This window comes from Nanorana parkeri, unplaced genomic scaffold (assembly GCF_000935625.1).
Source record: "Nanorana parkeri isolate BGI_ZX_2015 unplaced genomic scaffold, ASM93562v1 scaffold470, whole genome shotgun sequence".
NCBI classification, from domain to species: Eukaryota; Metazoa; Chordata; class Amphibia; order Anura; family Dicroglossidae; genus Nanorana; species Nanorana parkeri.
In genome coordinates, this window is record NW_017306738.1 from 767,277 (window position 1) to 790,865 (window position 23,589).

A 23,589-nucleotide genomic window follows, 5' to 3' on the forward strand; every position below is an offset into this window, starting at 1 on the left:
CCCCCCCCAAACATTGTTGCCCATTAGCAACAAAATATTCCCCTCCCTCAGTCATTGCTGCTTAATGGCAGCAAACATCCTCCCCATCCCAATCATTGATGGTGAGAGGCAGCAAACCCCCATCCCATCCATTGGTGACCAGAGGCAGTTAGTAATCCCTCCAATCATTGGTGCGCAATGGATACTTACTTTACAAACATCTCTGTCCTACATCACGGCATTGCCCTGCTTTCTCCCAATTTCACTGCTGGAATTATGCAGCTGCTATTGGGCAGAAGATTGCCCCAACAGTGCCAGCAAAGATCTTCTGCCATGTGCTGAAGCAAGTGTTACTGGGCCAGCAGGACCCAGTTTTTGGTTTTTAGAAGCTGGCCTTCCATGGCACCATCTCTGGAGGCTAGAGATGCTCTGGCCTCCAGAGACGGCCCCATTGAGTTGAATGTATGTAAACAATGTAGACGTCAGCAGGATACAGGTAAGTATCTCCAGAGGCCAGAACATTCCTAGCCTCCAGAGATGGCCCCGTTGTATGGGATGTATGTAAACAATGTGGACATCTGCGGGATACAAGTAAATATGCATTGGAGAGGGGAGGCAGGATATTTATTTATTTCATGAAATATTTCTTGAAAGGGGTAACAAGACAACTTATTTATTAACCTAACTAGGGAAATGGGTAAGAGGTGTCTAGGATGGAAAAAAAGAATGTACGGGTAATGACACTTGTGGGCAAGTCATTATTGTCATAATCCTGTCCTTACTTTTTCATTATTGGATTGTCTGCAACAGGTGGGGTTGGGAACACAGTCTGCAACAGGTGGGCGGGGTTGGGAACACAGATACACAGATCTCATTGCTAAAGTCTTAGAGGATTAAGATAAGGCCAATTAGGCGTTCCAACTCCTACTGCCGCCACTTACTCAGACCTGGAATATCATTTTTCCATGCACTGAGCTTGCACTAAGCTGTACAAAATTGAAGACTGTTATTTAGTTACCTTTTTAATTTTCACATGTTTGGCTAATTCATGTTTTTTTTCTTGATGTCATGAGATGTGTGATAGACTATTGTGTTTTATCGAGGAAATTCATGTGCTGTACTGTGCTATGTCCATTATTCATCTGTGGTAATAAAATAGACTGAAATAAATGCGGGCTGATAGTTTGAAATCTAAAAGGTATTTCTCATTTTAGTTGTAACAATAATCTGCGCTTTTAGAAGACTGCTAAAAATATTTTTAAAATATTTGTTGTAAATTTATAATGGCCCTAAACCTGCTATGAGAAAGAGGAAACAGTGATTTAAAGGTGCGTGAATCAACTAAATACCACTGTTAAATAAAAATCAAAATACAATTTGTATTACAGCTCAATCCCATAAAATGAGTCATAAAGGTAAAACAAATATTAATTGTTCAAGTGAAAACCTAAACATTCACAGTGAAGAAATGATTCAATAGTGCAGTGAAGATAAATAATTCAATAGTGCAGAAAGATTAACCACTGAGGAGTCTTCAAAGGAGACCTAATCCGTGTTTAAATAACATTTAAAGCATATAGCTACTTATGTGATACAATGTAACCAAGTATCAGTGAGGGAAAAAGAAAAAAACAGCAATCCAGATAGTGAATAATAACATAAACTACTCAGTTTAGAAAACAATATAAAGTGTTCCAGTGAAGGAAGAAATTAAAAATGAATGAAAAAACTTTTTAAAAAGTCTCAATCCGTGATGTGAAAAATGTCAGTATGAAGAACAGATGATGTTTAAATAGTAGGAAGGTGCTGAACACAGGAAAAAATCAGCAAATCTTCTTTGCCCAATCTGCAGCCCCCAAGCGATGGTTACTCACCAGATGGTGTATGCAAATAAAGCCCCTCTCAGAGGTATAGCTCTGGTCCACCAGTTTTCCCCCGATAAGAGCAGAGTAGTTTATGTTATTATTCACTATCTGGATTGCTGTTTTTTTCTTTTTCCCTCACTGATACTTGGTTACATTGTATCACATAAGTAGCTATATGCTTTAAATGTTATTTCTCATTTTACCTTTATATTTATTTATTCCCCTCTGAGCATTTTGTCTTCCTCTGCAAGCAGTGGGCGGAGACTTCCAGACTACTACACCAGTGTTTTTCAACCACTGTGCCGCGGCACACTAGTGTGCCGTGAGATATTTTCTGGTGTGCCGTCAATAAATCGTTAATTTCTTTGATCGATCAAAATTATTTTGATCGATCAAAGTTACTCACCTCTCCGCCGGCTTCCGGGTCTTCCGTCGGAGATCCGGTGACGTCACGGACATCGACGTCACCGGACTCCTCCCTCCTTCCCTTCGTTACCCATCACGGACAACTACATCACCCGACTCCTCCCCCCTTCCCTTCGTTAGCCGACAGCGCCACTCGGGGAAGGGGGGAGGAGTCCGGTGACGTCACGGACATCGACGTCACCGGACTCCTCCCTCCTTCCCTTCGTTACCCATCACGGACAACTACATCACCCGACTCCTCCCCCCTTCCCTTCGTTAGCCGACAGCGCCACTCGGGGAAGGGGGGAGGAGTCCGGTGACGTCACGGACATAGACTCCTCCCCCTTCCCTTCGTTACCTGACGGAATCACTTGGGCTGAGTCTCCTCCTCACTCTTGGGCCGGTGAGTCATCGCATGTGTGTACAAGGCAAAATCTGCTACCCTGGTGAGACCCCACAAAGCCATGGTGAGACCCCATGGAGCCCTGGTGAGACCAGGGCTCTGTGGGATCTAGCCAGGCCTCTGTGGGGTCTTGCCAGGGCCCTGAGGGGTCTCACCAGGCTGGTGAAATCGCACATAGATTTCTAATGGTGGTGTGCCTCGTGATTTTTTTCATGAAAAAAGTGTGCCTTTGCACAAAAAAGGTTGAAAAACACTGTACTACACATCCACAATAAGACCCCGTTCATGTGGGTTCACTGCTGGATGGCTGGAGGCCGCCATGAAAAGGGAAATTTAAATGGATGTTGTGGGAATGCATTGACATAGGAGGATGTGTGCTCTGGTTTCACCCATTAAGAAATCTTCCTTGGGGGCCCATTCATATAAATCAACCCAGTGCAGTGTATTAATAACATAAGCATTAACATGTGTTTTTACGTGTGTTAATGTGCATCGTGGTAGGGCAGCCAATGCAATATAAATCACCTGCCATGACATCACAACATTTTGCAAAAAATGTGCATGGCCTCTTTTTGCAAAATGCAGCACACCACAAACATAGCATGCGTGTTGTAGTGGTAGGGCAGTCTCAGGGTTTTTAGATGTCTACACCAGGGAGGCTTTTACAGGTATATGATAAATGAACATATGACTATGGGAAGATTTTTTTTTTTTTTAAATGAACGGTCTGGCACCTGGGTCTTGAAAAGGGGAAGAGAGTCTCTAATTGTTTACTTCTTCCTTCCAGGGTTAAATATATTATGCAATATCTGTTGAAATGATCACTGACCATATAAACTGTCTAGTACTGTAACACCAACTTCCGTTTTATGGAGACATGCAATGATTACAGAATTGGTGTCCACTGCTATGCGAGCTCCAAGTAATTATAAATGCTGATGGCAATAAATAGTTTAATCATACATGCCACGTATACACAAACATAGTCCATTGCAGACACATGGAAGTTACCATTCCTGATTTTTTTTTGCCAACATACCGGCAGGTAGAGCGGTATGTTGGCAGTGCAGCAATGACATAACATTAGCCATAGCAGCCTACACGGCTGCTAGGGGGCCCCATTCGGGGGGTTGATTAGGAAAACCGAACTGTGAGGTTTCCAGTATAGAAGGGCTGAAGTCAGACCTCAGGAAGAAATGTTGCTTATCTATGTTAGCAGTGCAGATATATTGCCCTCTGAAGTTCTGCTACAGATTGAAATTAACCCTGTATGACTGATGCAGTCACAAATCCCATAGTTTCACCTCTGTAAAACCTTATAGGAGGGATGAGACACAGTTTAAAGAGAGTTGTGTAAGGGCCCGTTCACACCATCTCCAGTGCGTTCCAGCATCGTTAGCTGCTGGAACGCGCAGGATCGCATACTGTAAAGCTGGCCATACACCTTACAATTATCTGCAGATTTTCTATGGTCAGATGGAAAAGGTGCAACAGATTCCTCCATCTACACTTAACTGTTTGGATGGAGTAATCTCCACCTGGGCCAATCTGTTGCACTTTTTCCATCTGACCACAGAAAATCTGCAGATAATTGTAAGGTGTATGGGCACCTTAAGGCTCCCAGCGTTCTGGGTCGGGAGGGGGCATGGCGATGCATTCAAGTCAATGGGACCGCAGCCACGCCCCCCAGCTGCAGTGCGATCGCCCGCACCAAAACGTGTGGCACAGCAATGCCCTCGTTCCGGTCTAGTGCGATCACAAAAAAACAGTACAAGCACTATTTGCGGGTGATCGCACTGAGGGCAGGGGTGTGTGGCTGTGGTGCCATTGACTTGAATGGACCGCCATGCCCCCTTCCCCCCAGAACGCAGGGAGGTGACGAGGAAGCATAGAGCCAGCTTTCTGGACAAACAGGAAGCCAGACAGCGAGTAATGACTCGCCGCCCAGCTTCCTGATTGGTCGGGAAGCTGGTCAATCAAGAAGCCAGGCGGCGAGTCACCTGGTGACGAGGTTCCATGGAGCCGGCTTCCTGGCCAATCAGGGAGCTGGGCACCCTGTAATGACTCGCTACCAGAGGCATAACTAGAAACCTCAGGGCCCCGATGCAAGAAACCATTAAGCCCCCCCACCCCAAAAAAAATATTATGATACCTTTTTTTTTCTATTAAATAAACAGTATGTATGTTATGACTTTCAGGGCTAGTTCACACCAGCTCCAGTGTGTTCGGGCCCGATTTAGTGCTGGTACACACTGGATCGCATCCTGGCCAGCTCACTGCGTTCTGGGGTGGGAGGGGGCATGGCGGTGCATTAAAGTAAATGGCACCGAAGTGCGATCGCCTGCACCGGAAAGCATGGCAAATCAATGCCTGCGTTCCGTTGCGGTCAGAAAAAATAGTGCATGCAAAAGAAGTTCCCTGACTGGCCACCCCCCCACCCCCCCTCCTCCCTACTACAGTGTCTTCACCATCCCTCTGTCTGAACTGCGGTCCACAAGTGTCACCGCAGGCAGCATGAGGCAGCTGCGTGTGGCGGGGCTCTCTTCTTTCTCTCTGGGCTGCCCCCAACTGGCCGAACACCAGGGCCCGGTCGCATATGCGACCGATGCGACCCTGGTAATTTTGCCTGCGCTTAGTATGGGGCATTTTCACAAGTACGTGTGAAAAAACCCAGTATTGGCACTGGTGCATCCCAACTTAATAATATAATGTATTGCTGGAACTTGTAGTCCTGCATGGTTGGTGCTATTCTGCATTGCTTTATAATCATTATACAGCAATGCAGAATACCACCAGCTATGCAGGACTACAAGTCCCAGCAATACATTCTAATATGTAAATAATAATAACAGCTTCTTACCCCCCACACCGGCTGACTTTTACAGCAGCTCAGCTTCTTCATTATGGCGGCCAGGGGGCGGGACTAAGTGGAGATGGTCCTCTCCCAGCTGAAGAAAGTGCTGCCTGGCGGTGCCAGGCAGGTAAGTGACAGGCGCAGCCTCTCTATCCCCACACAGCCGTCCGTACATGCAGAGCGGCGGGGGAGGGAGCGGCACTATCTGGAGGGGGGGACAGCAGGAGGAAGCTTTCGGACCCTCTGCTTCCTCTCTGGGCCGCCCCCCCCAACAGGCGGCAACGCCAGGGCCCAGTCGCAACTGCGACCCTGGTAATTCCGCCAGCGCTCGCCATCCAGCTTCCTGGTTGGTCGTGAAGCTGGCCAATCAGGAAGCCAGCGGCGATTCATTACCCACCCCCGGCTTCCTGATTGGCCAGAAAGACGGCTCCATGCTTCTTCGTCACCTGGTGACGAGGGATCATGGAGACGGCTTCCCGGCTAATCGGGAAGCCGGGTGACGAGTCATCAATTGCTGCTTGGCTTCCTCAATGGGACTTCCAGTATCAGTATTGGCAAGTACTGAAAAAAAAATATCGGTACTCCTACTCGATACCGAAAAACCGGTATCGGTGCATCCCTACATTGTACTAACTAAAACTAATAAAGTTAGTAGTACTTACAGCGCTCTGTGTCCCCACCGGGAGGAAACCAAAAATAAAATAAAATGTAATGTAATGTTGTAAGGCGCTTGTGCAAGATCCGGCGTATGGCATCATATGCTTTATCTCGCACATGCACCGTACACCAATACAATCATCTGTAAAAAATGTTATTAAGAAAAATTTTGTTCCCCCAGATTTTGTAAGATTTGCTCCATTTAGGACTGGAGATCTCCCTGGTAGGCACTGGTGATGTATCCTTCCCAGGGGACACCTATGAGGTCCTGGCTATGTCACCAGTGCTCCAGAAAACCAGGAAGTGGAGCCCAATAAAGGAGATTAAAATAAAAAAATATTGAATCTATCCCTATAGGATGATTTTACATCAGAGCGGAGCTGCATATTGATGTGAATTTTTGAGAAAAGGGGATAAAGATTCACTTTAAGATTCTGCCCACTTCCTGCCTTGTTGACCACACAGGAACTGAGGTAAAATCTCCCCTAGGAGGATAAAGACAACAATAAAACATAATAATGATTCATGTTTCGGTTTATTTTTAATACAGCAATACAAGATTTTTGTCTGCAGCAAAACATTTCAAGAAACAATTTCTTAACATTTTCCCATTTTGACAAAATGCACAGGAAGTCTGTTCTCGCATCTTATGCAGATGAAATTATTTTCACTTTTGGATTCATACGGACAAGGGGGTTTCACACCAGATTTGAGAATGCAATTGATGAGCTGGAACTTTGCGGAACTTGTTACATCGCTACGGCTTGGCACCGCGCTACAGATGGTCTTTACAGTGGCAGCAGGTGAAACAATGAAAGTGTTCAGTTTCTTGCAGCGATCCTTTATGATGAATATGGGGTCCTTCATGACGTCGTCACAGTTCATGCTCGCTGAGCCTACAATGTGCTTCTTCTGAAACATTTCCCAATTCTGAGACGAGGACGGATGGGGGAGACTCAGGATGATCCCAAATATCAGGACAAGAGGGTATTTTGGACACATTCTGACCAATGTATCTGAAAAGAGAGATACAATAGAAATGTATTGATGGTCTTTGTAAAATATCAAAGAAAGAGTTTTATAGTGAGGACATTTTTTAAGGGTGGGGTGGAGGGGGGGAGTTTTGGTAGGGGTGCATATTTATTGTACTTTAGTTTACTTTATTACTAATATTAATTGTATTGTCTTGTTTACTTTTTTTCTTTATGTACTCTATATTTGACTTTTTTTACTGCCTGTTTTCTATCTTTGAAAATAATAATAATAACACGGACAGCCATTTAATGCCCATGATACCCTTAGGGCTGGTTCACACCACAAAGAGTGAGTTCCTGAGCGTTCGGCCTCTGTAACACACTGTAACGCTACCTGGTCGGCTCCCTCCGTTCAGGAGCTGGAGAGGGCGTGGTGGTGCATTGAAGTCAATGGCACCGCAGCCACGCCCACCTGCCCACAGTGCGATCGCTGCCACCCGAGCACGCGGCAACATTAGTGCCTGTGCTCCGGTCCAATGCGATCTGCAAAAATGCTGCATGCACTATTTTTGCAGATTGCTGGATGGGAACGCAGGCACTAATGTGCCAAGCGTTCGGGTGTCGGCGATCACACTGCGGGCAGGGGGTGGTGGCTGCGGTGCCATTTACTTCAGTGCACCGCCACGCCCCTGAGCGCAGGGAGCCGGCCATGTTGCATTCCAGTGCATTACAGAGGTCTTTCTTTGAAAATAATAATAATATTACGGACAGCCCTTTAGTGCCCATGATACCCTTAGGCCCTATTCACACCAGGACGGATGCATTTCAACGCAGTTTCCGTGTGGATTTTAAGAGGATGGTTTTGGGCGTTTTTAATCACGTTTCAGCGCTGAAACGCAATAAAAACGCCCAAAAACGCACTGATAAGCGCATTTCCTTTCACATCTATATGGAAAAAGACCCAGGGAGCTTTTCGGGCGGTGGGCAGTTCGGATCATGCGGAGATGCGCGATGGCATGAACAGTCCCCATAGGAATGTATGGGATTGGATTGGATGGGAATTTTCATGGCAGCAGTTCAGCACGGACAAATCCGAGCAACCAAACCGCCCTGGTGTGAACGGGGCCTTAATGTGGCTGCTATGGAGCCTGGGGTAGGAGGGGGGTCCCCATTAGGGGGTGCTGATTAGAAAAACTAAACTGTGAGGTTTCCAGTATAGAAGGGCTGACGTCAGACCTCAGCATTGTCTAGTCACAGACCCTTCTCTGTGCAGTAAGAAGCATTTGCTTATCTATCTTAGCAGTGTTAATTTATTGCCTTCTGAACTTCTGCTACAGAATGAAATATACCCAACATGCCTAATACAGTCACAAATGCCAGAGATTCACCAAACTAAAACCTTATAGGAGGAGGGCTGAGGTTTGTAGTTCTATAAAAAAATAAATAAATAATGAAGCTGTAGTTTGTATTAGGGTTGACGAGTGCGTGAAAGATAATTAATCATTTTATCACAATATAAAATATAATTCTGGTTATTATTATTATTATTAGTGCTACTTTTAACAGCTAGACGGCATGTAAGGAATCGCCGCCCAGGTTCCTGATTGGTCGGGAAGCTGGTCAATCAAGGAGTCGGGCGGCAAGTCATTACCCGGCCCCCAGCTTCCTGATTGGCCAGAAAGCCGGCTCTGTGATTCCTTGTCACCTGGTGTAATGACTCGCCGCCCAGCTTCCTGGTTGGTCGGGAAGCTGGCCAATCAGGAAGCCAGTGACGAGTCATTACCCACCCCCCGGCTTCCTGATTGGCCAGAAAGCCAATCAGGAAGAGTTTGTATCAGGGTTGACGAGTGCGTGCAAGAGAATTAATTTTATCATAATATAAAATATAATTCTGGTTATTATTATTATTTGTGCTACTTTTACCCCCAGCACTGCTCCCTAGTACTATACTGACTATGCTTGCAGCTCTCTTGCTTGCTGTCTTTGACACATACTTGTGGTTAAGATCAATTATATTTTTTGTCTCAGTTCACACTGCGTGCCACTACAGAGAGAGTTAGCTCAAAGTTTTGCTATGGGGCCCCATGGTTTGGAGTTACACCCCTGGAGATGACCTTTTTTTTTTAAGATGCACCACATGAAGCACATCACATAGTTTGTGTGTATTGTGGTGCTTTGCCTTTTACTGTACAGTGTGTTGGTGTGCCATTGACAAGCAATGACACCGCCTGCTCAGCGTTGATGCATGATCCGGTATTGTGCATTAAAACAGTAAGTTCTATATTCATTGATACACAATTAAAATGTATTTGCTAAATTCAATTAGTAGAAGTACTTGAGTTAGACTTGGTATTAATCTCCTATACAGCAGCACCCTGACTGGGGCAGGACTGGGGGGCTAATCGGGTGTTCTGCATTGAAAAGGTGCCGACAAGGAATATACTGATAGCAGAAGAGAGCAGATGAGTGACCTCATTAGTCTTCCGATGGTATGTTACTGTCCAGTAAACGTGCTAGGGGTAGAGACATGACACCACTGTATTACTTATCTGTAAGTGGTATCATCCAGCAGATAATTCGGTGTGGGAGGGCTGTGTATATATTAGGACTGGATAGATAATCCTCTTGTTCGCCAACATATGGAGCAGGCGCAGGGGATGCAGAAGTCCTACCATGACCTGAGAGCCACAGTGAGACAGTTTGAGAGGGGGGACAAGACTTTCCTACAATATATATACAGTATATATATTTTGTGTATTTAGCTGTTTGCTGGGAGTTCAGCTATAAAATACAGTCAGAAAGAGACCATCAAAAAACTAGGAAGTGACTTACCGTCCTTCTAGCGTCTGTATCCTGTTAGATAGTCAGAACTCCAGAGAAGATCTATGAAAAGATGACAAGTATTGAGCTATGAGTAACCAACACCAACTGGAATTATAACAATAAACACAAAGACATGGCAGAATTACAATGCATTACAGTGTTACAGTGTGTCCCTCTCCAGCTCCCATACCTGTTATGTAGTTGGACTTCACTGTCTGAGCAATCTTCACTCACTGTGTTTCGTTTTTGCTTTGCCTGGGTTTTATAAAAACAAGGAAATGCAAAACGCCAACCAAAAACCGAGTGTGCACGCAGCCTGTCCCCGTCCTCTTAACACAGAATTAAAATGTATTTGCTAAATTCAATTAGTGTAAGTACCTGAATTTGACTTGGTATTAATCTCCTATACAGCAGCACCTTGACTGGGGCAGGAATTGGGGGGCTAATCAGGTGTTCTGCATGCAAAAGTGCCGACAAGTTATATACTGATAGGAGGAGAGAGCAGATGAGTGACCTCATTAGTCTTCCGATGCTCTGTTATTGTGCAGTGAACATGCTAGTGGTAGAGACATGACACCACTGTATTATTTATCTGTAAGTGGTATCATCCAGCAGATCGCACTGTGTAGAAGGGCTGTGTTTATATTATATACAGTATATATATTCTGTGTATATAGCTGTTGCGTGACCAACACCAACTGGAATTATTATAAGAATAAACACAAGGACATGGCAGAATTACAATCTACAATAGTGTGTCCCTCTCCAGCTCCCATACCTGTTATGTAGTTGGACTTCACTGTCCGAGCAATCTTCACTCACTGTGTTTCGTTTTTGCTTCCCCCGAGTCTTATGTCAACAAGGAAGTGCAAAACGCCAAGCCTAAACCACGAGTGCACGCAGCCTCTGTCTCTGCCCTCTTAACACAAAACATTGTGAATGTTGAAGGACCTGATATTCGGGTGTCAGATGATTTCCTCTTTCTTGCCTGGTAAAAAAAAAAACAGGTATCATAAGAAGACAGTCACAGTCTGAGTAGAAAAGCCTGTCTGCTGCCAGCATGCTGCAGAAAATGAAGCAGTGGTGCTATAGGAGCTTCTCTACAGCATGCTGGCAGCAGACAGGTATCTTTATACAGGTTGTGGCTGCTTTTTTAAGAAAAGGAACTTTAAGACTTTGTACATGTTTTATTTTGATTTATCTGGAATACCTGATATCAGCTGAAAGTTCAATTGGTGTTTAAAACCTATGGAGTTCCCACTATATACATGTGAGATAGGGACCTTAGATTGTAAGCTCCATGAGGACAGGGACTGATGTGAATGCGCATTATGTTAAGCACTGCGTAAAAATTGTCAGCCCTATATAAATAATAATCTTTTCCTGCTGCATTTAGACTGGTTACATGATGCACTGGGTCCCCCTCCTCTTCACCTCTTCTGTGGTGCTGGATGGTCCTCAATGATTCATCATTACACAGTAAGTGCAGGGCGCTGTGCTAATGCCCCCTCAGTGGGTGGGTCAGTTACAACCTGCACTTGCAGGATGCCAGACATCCTTCCACCTTAAAGACTGAGGATATCTAGTGGTGGAAAGGAATTATTTCAGGGGACATCACTGGAGAGAACATATTACAGCCAGAGCTCCAACAAGTGTTGTTTCCAGCCTTACGATATTTGTGTTTTTCAGTATAGGGTTAGGAGCGCCTAGCAAGAATAGTCACGTAATTCAGTAATAAGTATACAGTATTTATGAAGAATAGCTAATGCAGTTTGGGGGAATCCCCCATGATGACACTCACACCTCAGTGTCATTTAGTCCTAAAACAGGCTAATCTAATGAACACTGTCTAGTTGTAATTATACTCCATAGATGTTGAACTCTGAAGTAGGGGGAGGCCCTTTCACCCCGAAACACATTGATTATTCTTAAAACAACTGTACAAACCATCAACCACGCCACCCTTCTTACTAGGTGTCCCAAACACTATACTATCTGTTGTACAGTGCACTTACCACGGCAGGTTGGCCTTCTCAAAGTAGGACCACCTATCTATACGGATGATAACATTCTCAACCCTCATCCATCCAGAGCTAAATTATATGCAGTAGATATGCACTGGACTATATGTGTCCATATAGAACAACATGGGAAGGAAGATCAAATTGAACCTCTAGCTCCTGTGTAGGTCTTTCATCATTGTAACTGTCTGTTTGACTGGTGTTCCCCTTTAACCCCTTCATGACGGGGGTTCAAGGGGAAATGACTGGCCACGTACACTGTATGTGACCAGTTATTTTAGGCTCTGTAATGCTGGTAACCGCTGATTCGCAGCGGTTACCATTCATTAATGAATGCCTCCAGTATTGATCTTTTGTAAAAGCTTCTTTCTTTCAATAATGAGTCACCTCTCTGCTATTCGTTTTGACAGCTCCATAGACTGGCGGGATGTCTATGAAGCTGTGTGATACATTTCAGTCACAATGTTACAATGTATCTCTGTGCCTGAAATGTATCACTTCTGATCGTCTGGGCACGATCAGAAACCTTTAGTGAGATCTGAATCTGACATGCTGTCAGGATCAGTCTCTAAGGTTATTCTTAGCTGTTCCTAAGTTTGAAGCAGCCTAATAATAGCCAACAATTTTAAAAGTTAATTTATCAAGCAGTCATAGTGACTGCTTGATATAAACTGACAAAAAAAGTGTAAAAGAAATAAAATAAAAATGATATATAAATATATTTTTTATACAATAATTATTATAAAAAAATTCTAAAAAATAATAATAATCAAAACTTGTGAAAAAAGTGTGTTCTTTACGTTTTTTTCCTCATTTTTTTTATATTTTATTCGAACTAAGTGAGGCGTTAGATACACATGTTTGATATAAATATGTAGCCCTATCTGTCCTCTAAAAAACAATATATAATATGTGTGGGTACATTTAGTAAGAAAGTATATTACTGCTGTGTAAGAATCACACAGCAAAAATGTAAAAAGCGTGTCAGTCATTTATGAACATAAACTGAAAACAAGCTCAGTCATGAAGGGGTTAAAAGAAGGAATATGGCAATTATGTGCGGGTAACAGTCTGCTGGGAGCTACCTCATTGTCAGCTGAGAGATAATACAGCTCCTGTAGCAGAAACTCTTCACCTCTGCTTGTCCCACCATGTTATCATTCCTCCACGTGCCATCTTGTGCAACGATTCCATATGTATCTCATGAAACCACAAACTTCTCCTATTTTTCTGAAAGAGTACTGGATGACTGTTTCCCTTCCTAGACCAAGCCCGAGACCATAAAAAGTTCTGTCTTGGTTTCTTTCACTTTTAGATTTTCTTCAAGTTGTGTAAAATGTATATTTAAAGTAGAACTCCAGACTGCACTTCATGTTAAGTTTTGGAGAGAGTGAGGAGGGTGTAGAAACTCTGTCAACTGACCTGTCCTACATTTCCCTTAATTTCCTGTCCCATAGACTTGGCAAAATGGAAATCTTCTACCGGTAATAGTGAAGGAAAATGCCACTCCTAACACTGGAATGGGTGTCCCCATTGATATCCCCTCAGCGACAACCATAAAATGGATTCCCCCATCTTCTTTCATATACATTTGTAAATGTGATTTTATTTTGTAGGTTATGACTGAATATCATTTTTATTGCTGTATTTGTGTGTGTTTTTTTGATATTTACCAACATTTAAATGCACAAATTATTATGATTTCTTTTTTTTTAAATGAATGACCTGGCAACAGGCTCTCGTTAATACTTTGGAAAGAGGAAGAGAGCCTTTAATTGTACACTTCCTATTTTCAGGGTAATATTTATAATCCAGTATCTGTTGGAATGATCACTGATCACATAAACTGTCTAGTAACATCAGCTTCCTGTTTACCAAGACTTGTAATGATTACAGAATGGGTGTCCACTGCTATGCGCGCTCCAAGTAATAAATGCTGATGGCAATAAATAGTTTAATCATACATGCCACGTATACACAAACATAGCCCATTGCAGACACATGGGAGTTACCATTCCTACTTTTTTTTGTAGGATGCGTAAGATGCTCATGCATTATGTTTTATTATGATGTACTGTAGTTGCTCTTGTTTGGGTGTGCTCTCAGATATTATACAGTAGGTGTCTGCCCCCCTTCTTCCTTCCCTCCAGGAAAAGAGAGTGGAAGGGTTAGCTCCCATGTCAGGTTTTATTACTGTGTATCCCAGCTGCGGATATTCCCCCTCTCTATTTATTCTGGTGTCACTGGAACAGAAGATGATAAGAAACATTTTACATGAACAGAGGGAAAATCTTCCAATGAAGACATCTGTTCCAGATTGTTTTCTATGTGTCAAGAAAAATGCCATTGATTGCACAAACTGTGAGCAGGCCAAATTCAGCACTCAATCCAGTATGTACGGCCCACAACCCACCAGAGGAAACCAGGACAGAAACTTCCAAGGTTGAAATATTCTTCTGTGTTAATCAGGAATAAATATGCAAATAGAAAAGGCAAAATATTTTTTATCAGATATATTTTACTCAAAAGTCAGTTAACCCAAAAGTTATTATAGGTCCGCCCCTGGCTTCTTCTATGTCTTAAATACTTTCAACAGTGACATCTCCCTACCCTAGTTCCCGCCTCTGTTCTTGTCAACCTGGGAGTCCCACCTACCTTTGTGCGTTCCAGCTCCTCCGGTTACAATTTCCATTATAAAAGAAAGGAAATAATCCAGCAAGAAGAGTGGAAAGCCCTTCTAATAGGGTGCAGACCCAGGAGACCCCGCCAATAGTGCCCACAAGAGATACTAGAACATGTTAGGTGGGTTAACTTTTTACCATCTCCCAAACACTTAAAATTACATTAAACCCTCAGATTTTTTTACATAAAACAATACTGTAATGTGTGCCTTACTGTAATCCATGGTAGTTTCCCTTCTCTTTGCTGCTCTTCCTTTTAAATCCTCATGTCTTCTCATGCTTGGGGAGAACTTCCCTTTGCAGCTGAGTGCCTCTTCCTGTAGTGCTGGCTCAGGTTGCAAACCAACACACAGACACCATGTATCCCTTTCAGAGACAAGGCAGTCTGCTGCAAAACAGAAGTTCTGCCCAGCATGAGAACACATACAGATTTAAAAGGAAGAGCAGCAAAGAGAAGGGAAACAACCATGGATTACAGTAAGGCACACATTACAGTATTGTTTTATGTTAAACAATCTGAGGGTTTAATGTCACTTTAACAAATGAGTTTTAGCCAATAAAAGGTATTAGTAAGTTAAAGCGGCTATTCATGACCTTCTAAAAGCAACAGGATTGAGAGAAAAATATCACCCAATGGTTATCAATTCTTATAGTCAAACTCCAATACCCCTTTCTTGACATTGCCACCACCAGACCCATACCACCCATTGAAACACATGACACACAGTGCAGCTATTGTGCAAATTTTTAGATGTAGAAAATAACAAATTCATTTCCTGGTGGTGTAATATGTAATTGAAAGGTTCTGGTTATCTTGACTTTGTATGCTTTGGAATGTTGTGAGCTATGCAAATACCTTGGATAGGTATTTGCATAGCTCACAACATGCACATAGCTAATCAGGCTGGAAAAAACACATCAGGTCCATCAAGTTCAACCAACAGATTAAAGGAGAACTATGAGGTGAGTGCTTTTCACTCACCTCATAGTTCTAGCCGACCTGTGACAATGAGACTGTCACAGGTCGGCTCAGTAGATCGGGAGGTGGGCGAACATATACCGGCGTTCGCTCACCTCTCGATCCTGTCACGGCTCTCTGCTGTGACAGGGGAGGGGCTGGATTCCCCCCTCCCTGCTCCGATCCGCCAGCGCTGACTGGCGGATCGGACGGGGGAGGGGGCGGGTACAGCTGGCTCTGCCTCTAGATAGGCAGAGCCTGCTGTCACTCACGCAGCTGGGCGGATCTCGACATCGATGTCGGGATCCGCTCCGGCGTCTCAGTATACCGCGAGCTGTAGCTTTGCGGTATACTGAGCTTAGGGTGATGGGAGGATGCTAGTTTGTGTCCTCCCGTTACCCTAAGGAGAACTATGGGGAAAAGCCCTGACCCCATAGTTCTCCTTTAAGAAAAAAGATGCAAAAAGCAATGAAATCGAAACTCCGGGCACCATAGAAACGAGCCATATTATTACCACAGATGGTTTGTTCTCACTGGAATTACAGAATAATAATACATGTGAAACACAGCTACTATCTCCAAATATCTCCACTGTATAAGTAGATGAAGATGGAAGTTCTATGTGAAGTGGCTCTTTAAGTTTAGTGTTGCTGGAACTGTAACCAGTCTGGTGGATTTGTAGTCTGTAATCATTTGGTCATTCCTAGGTGTTCTGCTATTGTCTGCACCTACCTGTAGTGTGGTGTGACCCTGCCACAGAGTGGGGCTACCAATGGATGAACACCAGGGGTGTTTATGTCTCTTTAGCCAATCCCTAGGTGTTTCACGGCCAGTGGTGCATGCTGGGGAAGTGCATAAGAACTCAGAAATTGCCATGTGCTCAGGGCAGTCTGCCCCCGGGCCTAGCATGTGGGTAGGATGTACACAGTTGGCAAAGATAACTATTGGAAATACAACAACATATTACTGACATTTTGCTGTTATGTCTCTTGAGCTGTAGATGGCAATGTTAGTTTTCTGTGTGCATGTGAGCAAGTTTGGGTGAATATGGGGTCCATAAACCGAGGTAAAGAAAGCAACCACCACGCTACTCCCACAGCAGGGGCTTCCTCAGAGGGGTGTAGTCTGCTTGTGCTTCGTAACAGGTGGTTTATATCCAAACCAAATCATATCACTCGTGCTCATGAGCGCTATGCGTTCCAGTCACCATCATGGAACGCAGATCATATCCTGTTTGCGTTCCAAATGTTGCATAGTAACAGGTAATATGTTCCATTCAAGATATAATTAATTGTTCAAGATATTCAAACAATATGAAGGGGTTCCTTTGGGACTATCTATACGGGGCTATTGTCATATCTGACACTCATCTAAACATAATAACTTATGAATGAAATAACAATAATCAGTGTATTATATTCTATAATGTTTATTAACCCCTCAATCAGATAATACCAAAACGAACCATACGATGATGTATAAGCAGGTCTAGTGGGACTCAATCACAAAAAACAACTACAATGAATCATGTAATTTATACCTGGTTCCTCATAGGATTTGGTTAGGTGTATCCATCTACATTCTGGTTGTAATAGGCATTGATCCCAATCTCCTCCACGATTTGATCTATGTACACGATCCAGGTTGCTTTCTTTACCTCTTATGGACCCCATATTCCCCCAAACTTGCTCACATGCATATGGAATGGAGATTGAAACAATGACTTGGGCTATGGACACTTGTTGAAACTTTCCAGATCCACTAAATTATCTTCAACACTTTCCTTGAAAGATAAGTATACATAGACTTCAGGTTTTTTGTACATCATCTGGGAACCAGGGGCGTAACTAGAAATCGCAGTGCCCCATAGCAAAATTTTGTATGGGGCCCTGTGATTTCTAGTTATGCACTTGCAGAGCCCACTTGATATCCCAAACAGCCCACCTGAGAGTGACCCTGCCGAGCCCACAATAGACTTTCTGTGATGGGCTCCTCAGGGTCTTGGGTGGGCTGCACACCTGACAGCCTTGATCTGCCTCCATGGCCGCGGGCAGGCCCCGCCTCCTCTGTCACCAGGCCCCACCTCCTCTTCTGTCATCGGGCCCTGCCTCCTCTTCCATCGTCAGGCCCGCCTCCTCCTCCGCTTCTGATGCCGGGCCCAGCCTCCTCCTCCACAGCTGCTGATTGTCACTGACTCTCCAGCGGCTGTGAGGAGGAACGCGCCGCTGCACAAATCACTGACAGGTTGTCGGTGATCTAACAGCAACACGTTCCTTTTCACACCCGCCAGTGACAGCTAGCAGCCTGAGATGCTAGCTGTGACCCGGGTCCCATAGCGGCCTCCTGGGTCGCTATGGCGATTGTTACGCCACTGCTTGGAACCCTGTTGGGGGTCTCCCGCTGGGACTTTCATCTTACCAACACGGACAGCTGTCTGGGGAATAAAATCCTCTAGGGTTAATCAGACATTCATCTTAAGATATACTATTTAGTGTTTATGGAGATGTGATACAGACATGAGAAGTGATTTCTGGATAGATATGTTTCCTTGAGTCTCTCCTGACTGTGTCTGCATTAACTGGATGCGGGATATCTTTTGATCACTACCATATACTGTACACTGAGTGGCCAGATTATTATGACCACCCCATCAGTACTTCGTTGGGTCAAGAGATGACTCCACGAGATGACTTCGTTGGGCCGCCTCGTGACTCCACGAGATGTTGAAAGGTGATGCTTGTATATACTGTATATATGCGATACACAGATCCTATTTTAAAAACAACATTGAAGACTTAACGGAGAATGTTAGGTATTGAGTCCTATACACCCTTTGATACGTTCATTCTAAGCGGACCTTGGTGCTTTTGGGGTCTATATATTTATACCTATTAGGATTATTATTGTCTATGGAAAGCCAAGTGTAAAATAGTTTTTTATATCATTTTAAATGTGTTTTTTCACATTTAATAAATTGTATATGTATTATTATGCTGATTTAATTTATCTATATATTGCATCATTTGATATCATGGTGAGATCTCCCTAAAAGGGGACCTGTGGAAGTTTTTTTTGAATTCATTATAGGAGACCCACTTTGATTTGATTTTATACAATAGAATTGTTTTGTGTGATCCCACCTTTCCCCATGTATATATAAAGTTTTTTTGAAATATTTCTTTATTTTACATTAATTTCAATAATTTTTAACCCCTTCATGACTGAGGCCTTTTTTTTCATTTTTTGCACCCATGTTATATTCCACATTTTAGGCCTGAAAATGACTTAAAACCCCCAAACATTATATATTTTCTGAATGCCAAGACCCTATAGAATAAAATGGTGGTAGTTGCAAATTTTTATGTTGCGCAATATTAGCGCAACTCCTTATTAAACCCCAACATTTAGTGAAAAATTTAATTAAAAGCCCCAAAACACAACAAAATACCAATTTAAACGGGGAGGGGATCGATGAACGGAAGTTCGTTGACCTCCTCCCCAGCTCCGGCGGACACCAAGGACGCCGGTCCCGGGCCCGCAGGAGGGGCAACGGAGCCCGGGAAGCACGGCGGCGGTGTCCTGCGGGGGGCGGCCCCCTCTCTGGGACACAGAAGCGATTTGGCGACAGGTAAGTCGCCAGAATCGCTTCTGTTGTAAAGCCGACAGTCGGCTCTACAAGTTTAAACAGCCCCGATGCTGGCGACGTACACTGTACGTCGTCAGTCACGAAGGGGTTAAACATGTTTTTTCATTTGTTGACACCTTTTTCTATTGGTAGCGAGCAGAGTAGCCGAGCTGAATGCCTCAATGCCGTTCGGCCCCTATAGGGGCGAAAGGCAGCGAGAGAACTGCTGGAGCTTCGGCAACTCCTTCTGCACTTCGGCTCAGCCGAACATGCAAAGCATATTAGGCTGACCGAAGCCAGCCGAGGGCAGCCGATGTACGCCTGATGAGAGCCAATGTCTGAAATCAGCTGTTCTGAGCTGAAGTGAATAGCTGAACGCCGTTCGGCTCTGTTCACCTCTGCTCGGTTATTCACTCGACTGCCTTCGGTAGCTGTGTGAATAACCCTCTAAGTCATCAAGACTGATAACAATACAAATTATTCATTCTTTTTATGCTTCATTTGTAATTTGTTGGCTGAAAGCCCAACTGAACGTTCAGTTTAAATCATCTAAATATATTCCAGGTGCATCAAAATGAAAGGTATTCAAAGTCATACAGCTAACTTTTTGTTTTGGAAAGCAGTAGAATTGGCTGTGGCCAGCCAGCATGCTGCACAGAAGGACTCTTATTCCCTATGTGGAAGCAGTGGTCTCTCTGTAGAGCTGCAAATGCCCCCTGCTGAGTTACAGCTGGAGCTCTTCAATGAACAGGTAGCAGGAGGTTTGCTGATTGCAGAGCTACAGATCTGACTTAGCAGGGGGTTTACTGGACCTCTGTACAGAGACCGCTACTATAAGTTTTCATTGTTGCCTATGCATTTCTACAGCAGTGTAGATTTCCCCTCACTTCCTGTTGCAGTGACCAGCAGTCAGAGTAATATCCCCACCAGGGTCAAGAATAGCAATAAAAACCTGGCAGAGGTTCTAATCCGTCCCTGCTGTTTTATAAAAAAGTACTTTCATTGTTTTGTGATCTTCAAGTGGACCTTTCCCTCCCCCCCACACACACACACATATAATAAACCTGACTACCATAATACATTCTTCTAGCTAAAACTAATAGTAACTAACTAAAAGTTAGTATGACTTACCTGTCTCCTCTCTGTATGGTTGTCTCAGTGCTATGTGTCCCCCGTCTGCAGGAAACCCACCCCACCGAAATAAAAAAGTTAAAAAAACTTTTGGTGCCTTGCATGACGTGATCAGTGGGCTGGCTGAGGAGGAGGAAGAAGCGGGCCCCTGGATCAAAGTACCCTGCTGGGGAAAGATCTCACCGATAATGGGTCAATAGCTGACTGCAATGTTGTAAGGCGCATGCACAAGATTAGGCGTATGGCATCATGCACCCCATTTCACGCATGCGCCGTACACCATTACAACCATCTGCAAAAAATGCTTTTAATGTTTTTTTTTCTTAGAGTTTGCAAGATTTCACCCCAGTTAGGACTGGAGATCTCCCTGGAAGGCACTGGTGACGTAGCCTTCCTGGGGGACACCTATGAGGCCCTGGCTATGTCACCAGTGCTCCAGAAAACCAGGAAGTGGGAGCGCAGTAAAAGAGATTAAAAGATAAATATTGAATCTATCCCTATAGGATGATTTTACATCAGAGCGGAGCTGCATATTGATCTGAATTTTGGGGAAAAGGGGATAAAGGTTCACTTTAAGATTCTGCCCACTTCCTGCCTTGTTGACCACACAGGAAGTGAGGGAAAATCTCCCCTAGGACGACAAAGACAACAATAAAACGTAATAATGATTTATGTTTCGGTTTATTTGAATACAGCAAAACAAGATTTTTGTCTGCAGCAAAACATTTCAAGAAACAATTTCTTAACATTTTCCCATTTTGACAAAATGCACAGGATGTCTGTTCTCGCATCTTATGCAGATGTAATCATTGTCATTTTTGGTATTATATGGACAAGGGGGAGTCACATCAGATGCGCGTCTGCAAGTGATGAGCTGGAACCTTGAGGAACTTGATACATCGGCGCGGCCTGACACCGCGCTACAGATGGCCTTTACAGTGGTAGCAGATGAAACGATGAAAGTGTTCACTGGCTTGCAGCGACCCATTATGATGAATATGCTGTTCTGCATCTGGGTGTAACAGTTGATGTTGTTCGCGGAGCCTACAATGTGCTTCTGCTGAAACGTTGCCCAATTCTGAGACGAGGATGGATGGGGGAGACTCAGGATGATCCCAAATATCAGGAGAAGATGGTATTTTGGACACATTATGTATTTTCTTGTTTACTTTTTTTTCTTTGTGTACTCTATATTTGACTTTTTTTACTCCCTGTTTTCTTTCTTTAAAAATAATAATAATACGGACAGACCTGGCATACAAGGTCACTGTCACTAAGTGTCACACTTTGTGACAATGATATACTTTGTCATGAGGGGGTTAAAGAAAAAATATTAACCCCTCAGGGTAAAAAAACAAATCTGCAGCTCAGCTGCAGAATTTCATTGTAATGGGTTAATTTCATATTATAAACAAATAAGCGATTGGGGTTTGCAATTACTTGTATAGTATCATTATAGCACCCGGGTCTCTTTTTACAAATATAGAAAATTATTATTGAATACCCTCAAACTTAGAGATCCCATCTATGAGCAAAAAAATATTTCAGAGCTTATTTAAATTTATATTACAAATGTTTAATCTCGTATGAAACAATACACAAATCTACATACATTTAAAATACTAAAAAGTTATCGTCCGCTTCAATGGCTAATAAATTATAGATGCAACAAATACATATTGTATAGCCTAGTATGGCTTATTCAGATCCACAGCAGAGTCGGCTGGTGATGTCCCTTCATTCAACTCTGTATCAAACAATTATTTTTAGCAATGTTGTGGCTTGTACTGTGTTCCTCTGGTGTTAAATTGTTGATTCTTTAGTATGACATCAAAGCAGCTACTTTGTATGTCCTTCAAGTGCCATGTCCAAATTAGGGATGCCGAAAATGGCACTTTTGGCTAAGCACCCGAAAGGGCCATTTTTCTGCCGATACATCGGCACATCCCAGGTTTCTCTCCTCCCTGCTGGGCGCTGCTCTGTGTCCCAGCGGTGAGGAGAGAAAGTGACAGCCGGCCGAGCCCTGCGTGAGGAAAGCGCTGTAAGCGGCCGGTGTCTCTCCTCCCACACCGCTCGGCCGTCTATCACAGTGCGGCAGAGCGGTATGGGGGTGGAGACAGCCCACGCTGTCACGGGAGGCTGGACCGATCAGCTGTTCCAGGGCAGATCGGTTCTCCTGCACATGCGATTTGCGATGCCGATCTGCCCTGGAACAGCGGAGGAAGCGTTGGAATGCTTCACCTATTCCACCGCCGAAAAACTGGGCGAGATTACGTTAAAATGTGTGACCACGTCACTGGTCACACATTCTAACGTGGTCTCAAACTTTGATAGAACAGAGGCCCTGTTTGTAATAATTTAATCAGATAAATAGATTATAATAGGGAACATTACAGTGTAATATTCCCCATTATCATTCACGTCTCCTGTGACTCACCTCTCCTCCTGCCGCCTGTTACTAGGGACATGGCCGGGAGGGGAGGTGAGTCACAGCACCCGTCCCCCTCACTGAGAAGCCCATCAGCAGTGCGGGCCCTGGTGTTCTAACACTGGGACCCTGCACTGCCCCATATTGCAGGACCGGACCCCACTGAGGCTGTGGGGGTGCCCAGGGCCGGACCCCACTGGGCCCCCCCACAGCCTCAGGCCCTGGTGCGGCCGCACCGGCGGTAGTTCCACCCCTGGACCCATCCATTAATGAACGGTTATCACTGATTCTCAGCGGCTACCAGCCTTACAGAACCACAAATAGCTGATCACGTACAGAGTACGTGAGCAGTCATCTGGACACTTCGTGGTGGGACGTACAGTGTACATCTCCCGTCAAGAAAGGGTTAATGTGGCTGCTATGGAGCCTGGGGTAGGAGGGAGGTCCCCATTAGGGGGTGCTGATTAGGAAAATTAAACTGTGAGGTTTCCAGTATAGAAGGGCTGAAGTCAGACCTCAGGATGCTCTAGTCACAGATCCTGTGTAAGAAGCAGTAAGTGCAGTAAGAAGCATTTGCGTATCTATCTTAGCAGTGTAGATTTATTGCCTCCTGAACTTCTGCTACAGAATGAAATATACCCCACATGCCTAATACAGTCACTAATCCCAGAGTTTCCCCAAACTAAAACCTTATAGGAGGAGGGCTGAGGTTTGTAGTTCTAAAAAAAAAATGAATGAAGCTAGAGTTTGTATTAGGGTTGATGAGTGTGTGTAAGAGAATTAAT

The 23,589-nt window shown here is 44.0% G+C and overlaps 2 protein-coding genes across 2 annotated transcripts; both read right to left on the reverse strand.

Moving 5' to 3' along the window:
- Positions 1-6,726: 6,726 nt before the first annotated feature.
- LOC108790399 (sialic acid-binding lectin-like) lies at positions 6,727-7,175 on the reverse strand. The gene has a single exon (XM_018560650.1). The coding sequence runs from the start codon at positions 7,163-7,165 to the stop codon at positions 6,761-6,763; it is 405 nt and encodes a 134-aa protein (XP_018416152.1). The 5' UTR covers positions 7,166-7,175; the 3' UTR covers positions 6,727-6,760.
- A 13,943-nt stretch (positions 7,176-21,118) lies between these two features.
- LOC108790382 (sialic acid-binding lectin-like) lies at positions 21,119-21,526 on the reverse strand. Its single transcript, XM_018560630.1, has one exon. It carries the CDS (start codon positions 21,524-21,526, stop codon positions 21,119-21,121), a length of 408 nt encoding a protein of 135 aa, XP_018416132.1.
- Between the last annotated feature and the right edge of the window lie 2,063 nt (positions 21,527-23,589).

Excerpts from the sequence above, each read along its gene's own strand:
- LOC108790399 (XM_018560650.1), bottom strand. The coding sequence starts at position 7,165 with ATGTGTCCAAAATACCCTCTTGTCCTGATATTTGGGATCATCCTGAGT.
- LOC108790382 (XM_018560630.1), bottom strand. The coding sequence starts at position 21,526 with ATGTGTCCAAAATACCATCTTCTCCTGATATTTGGGATCATCCTGAGT.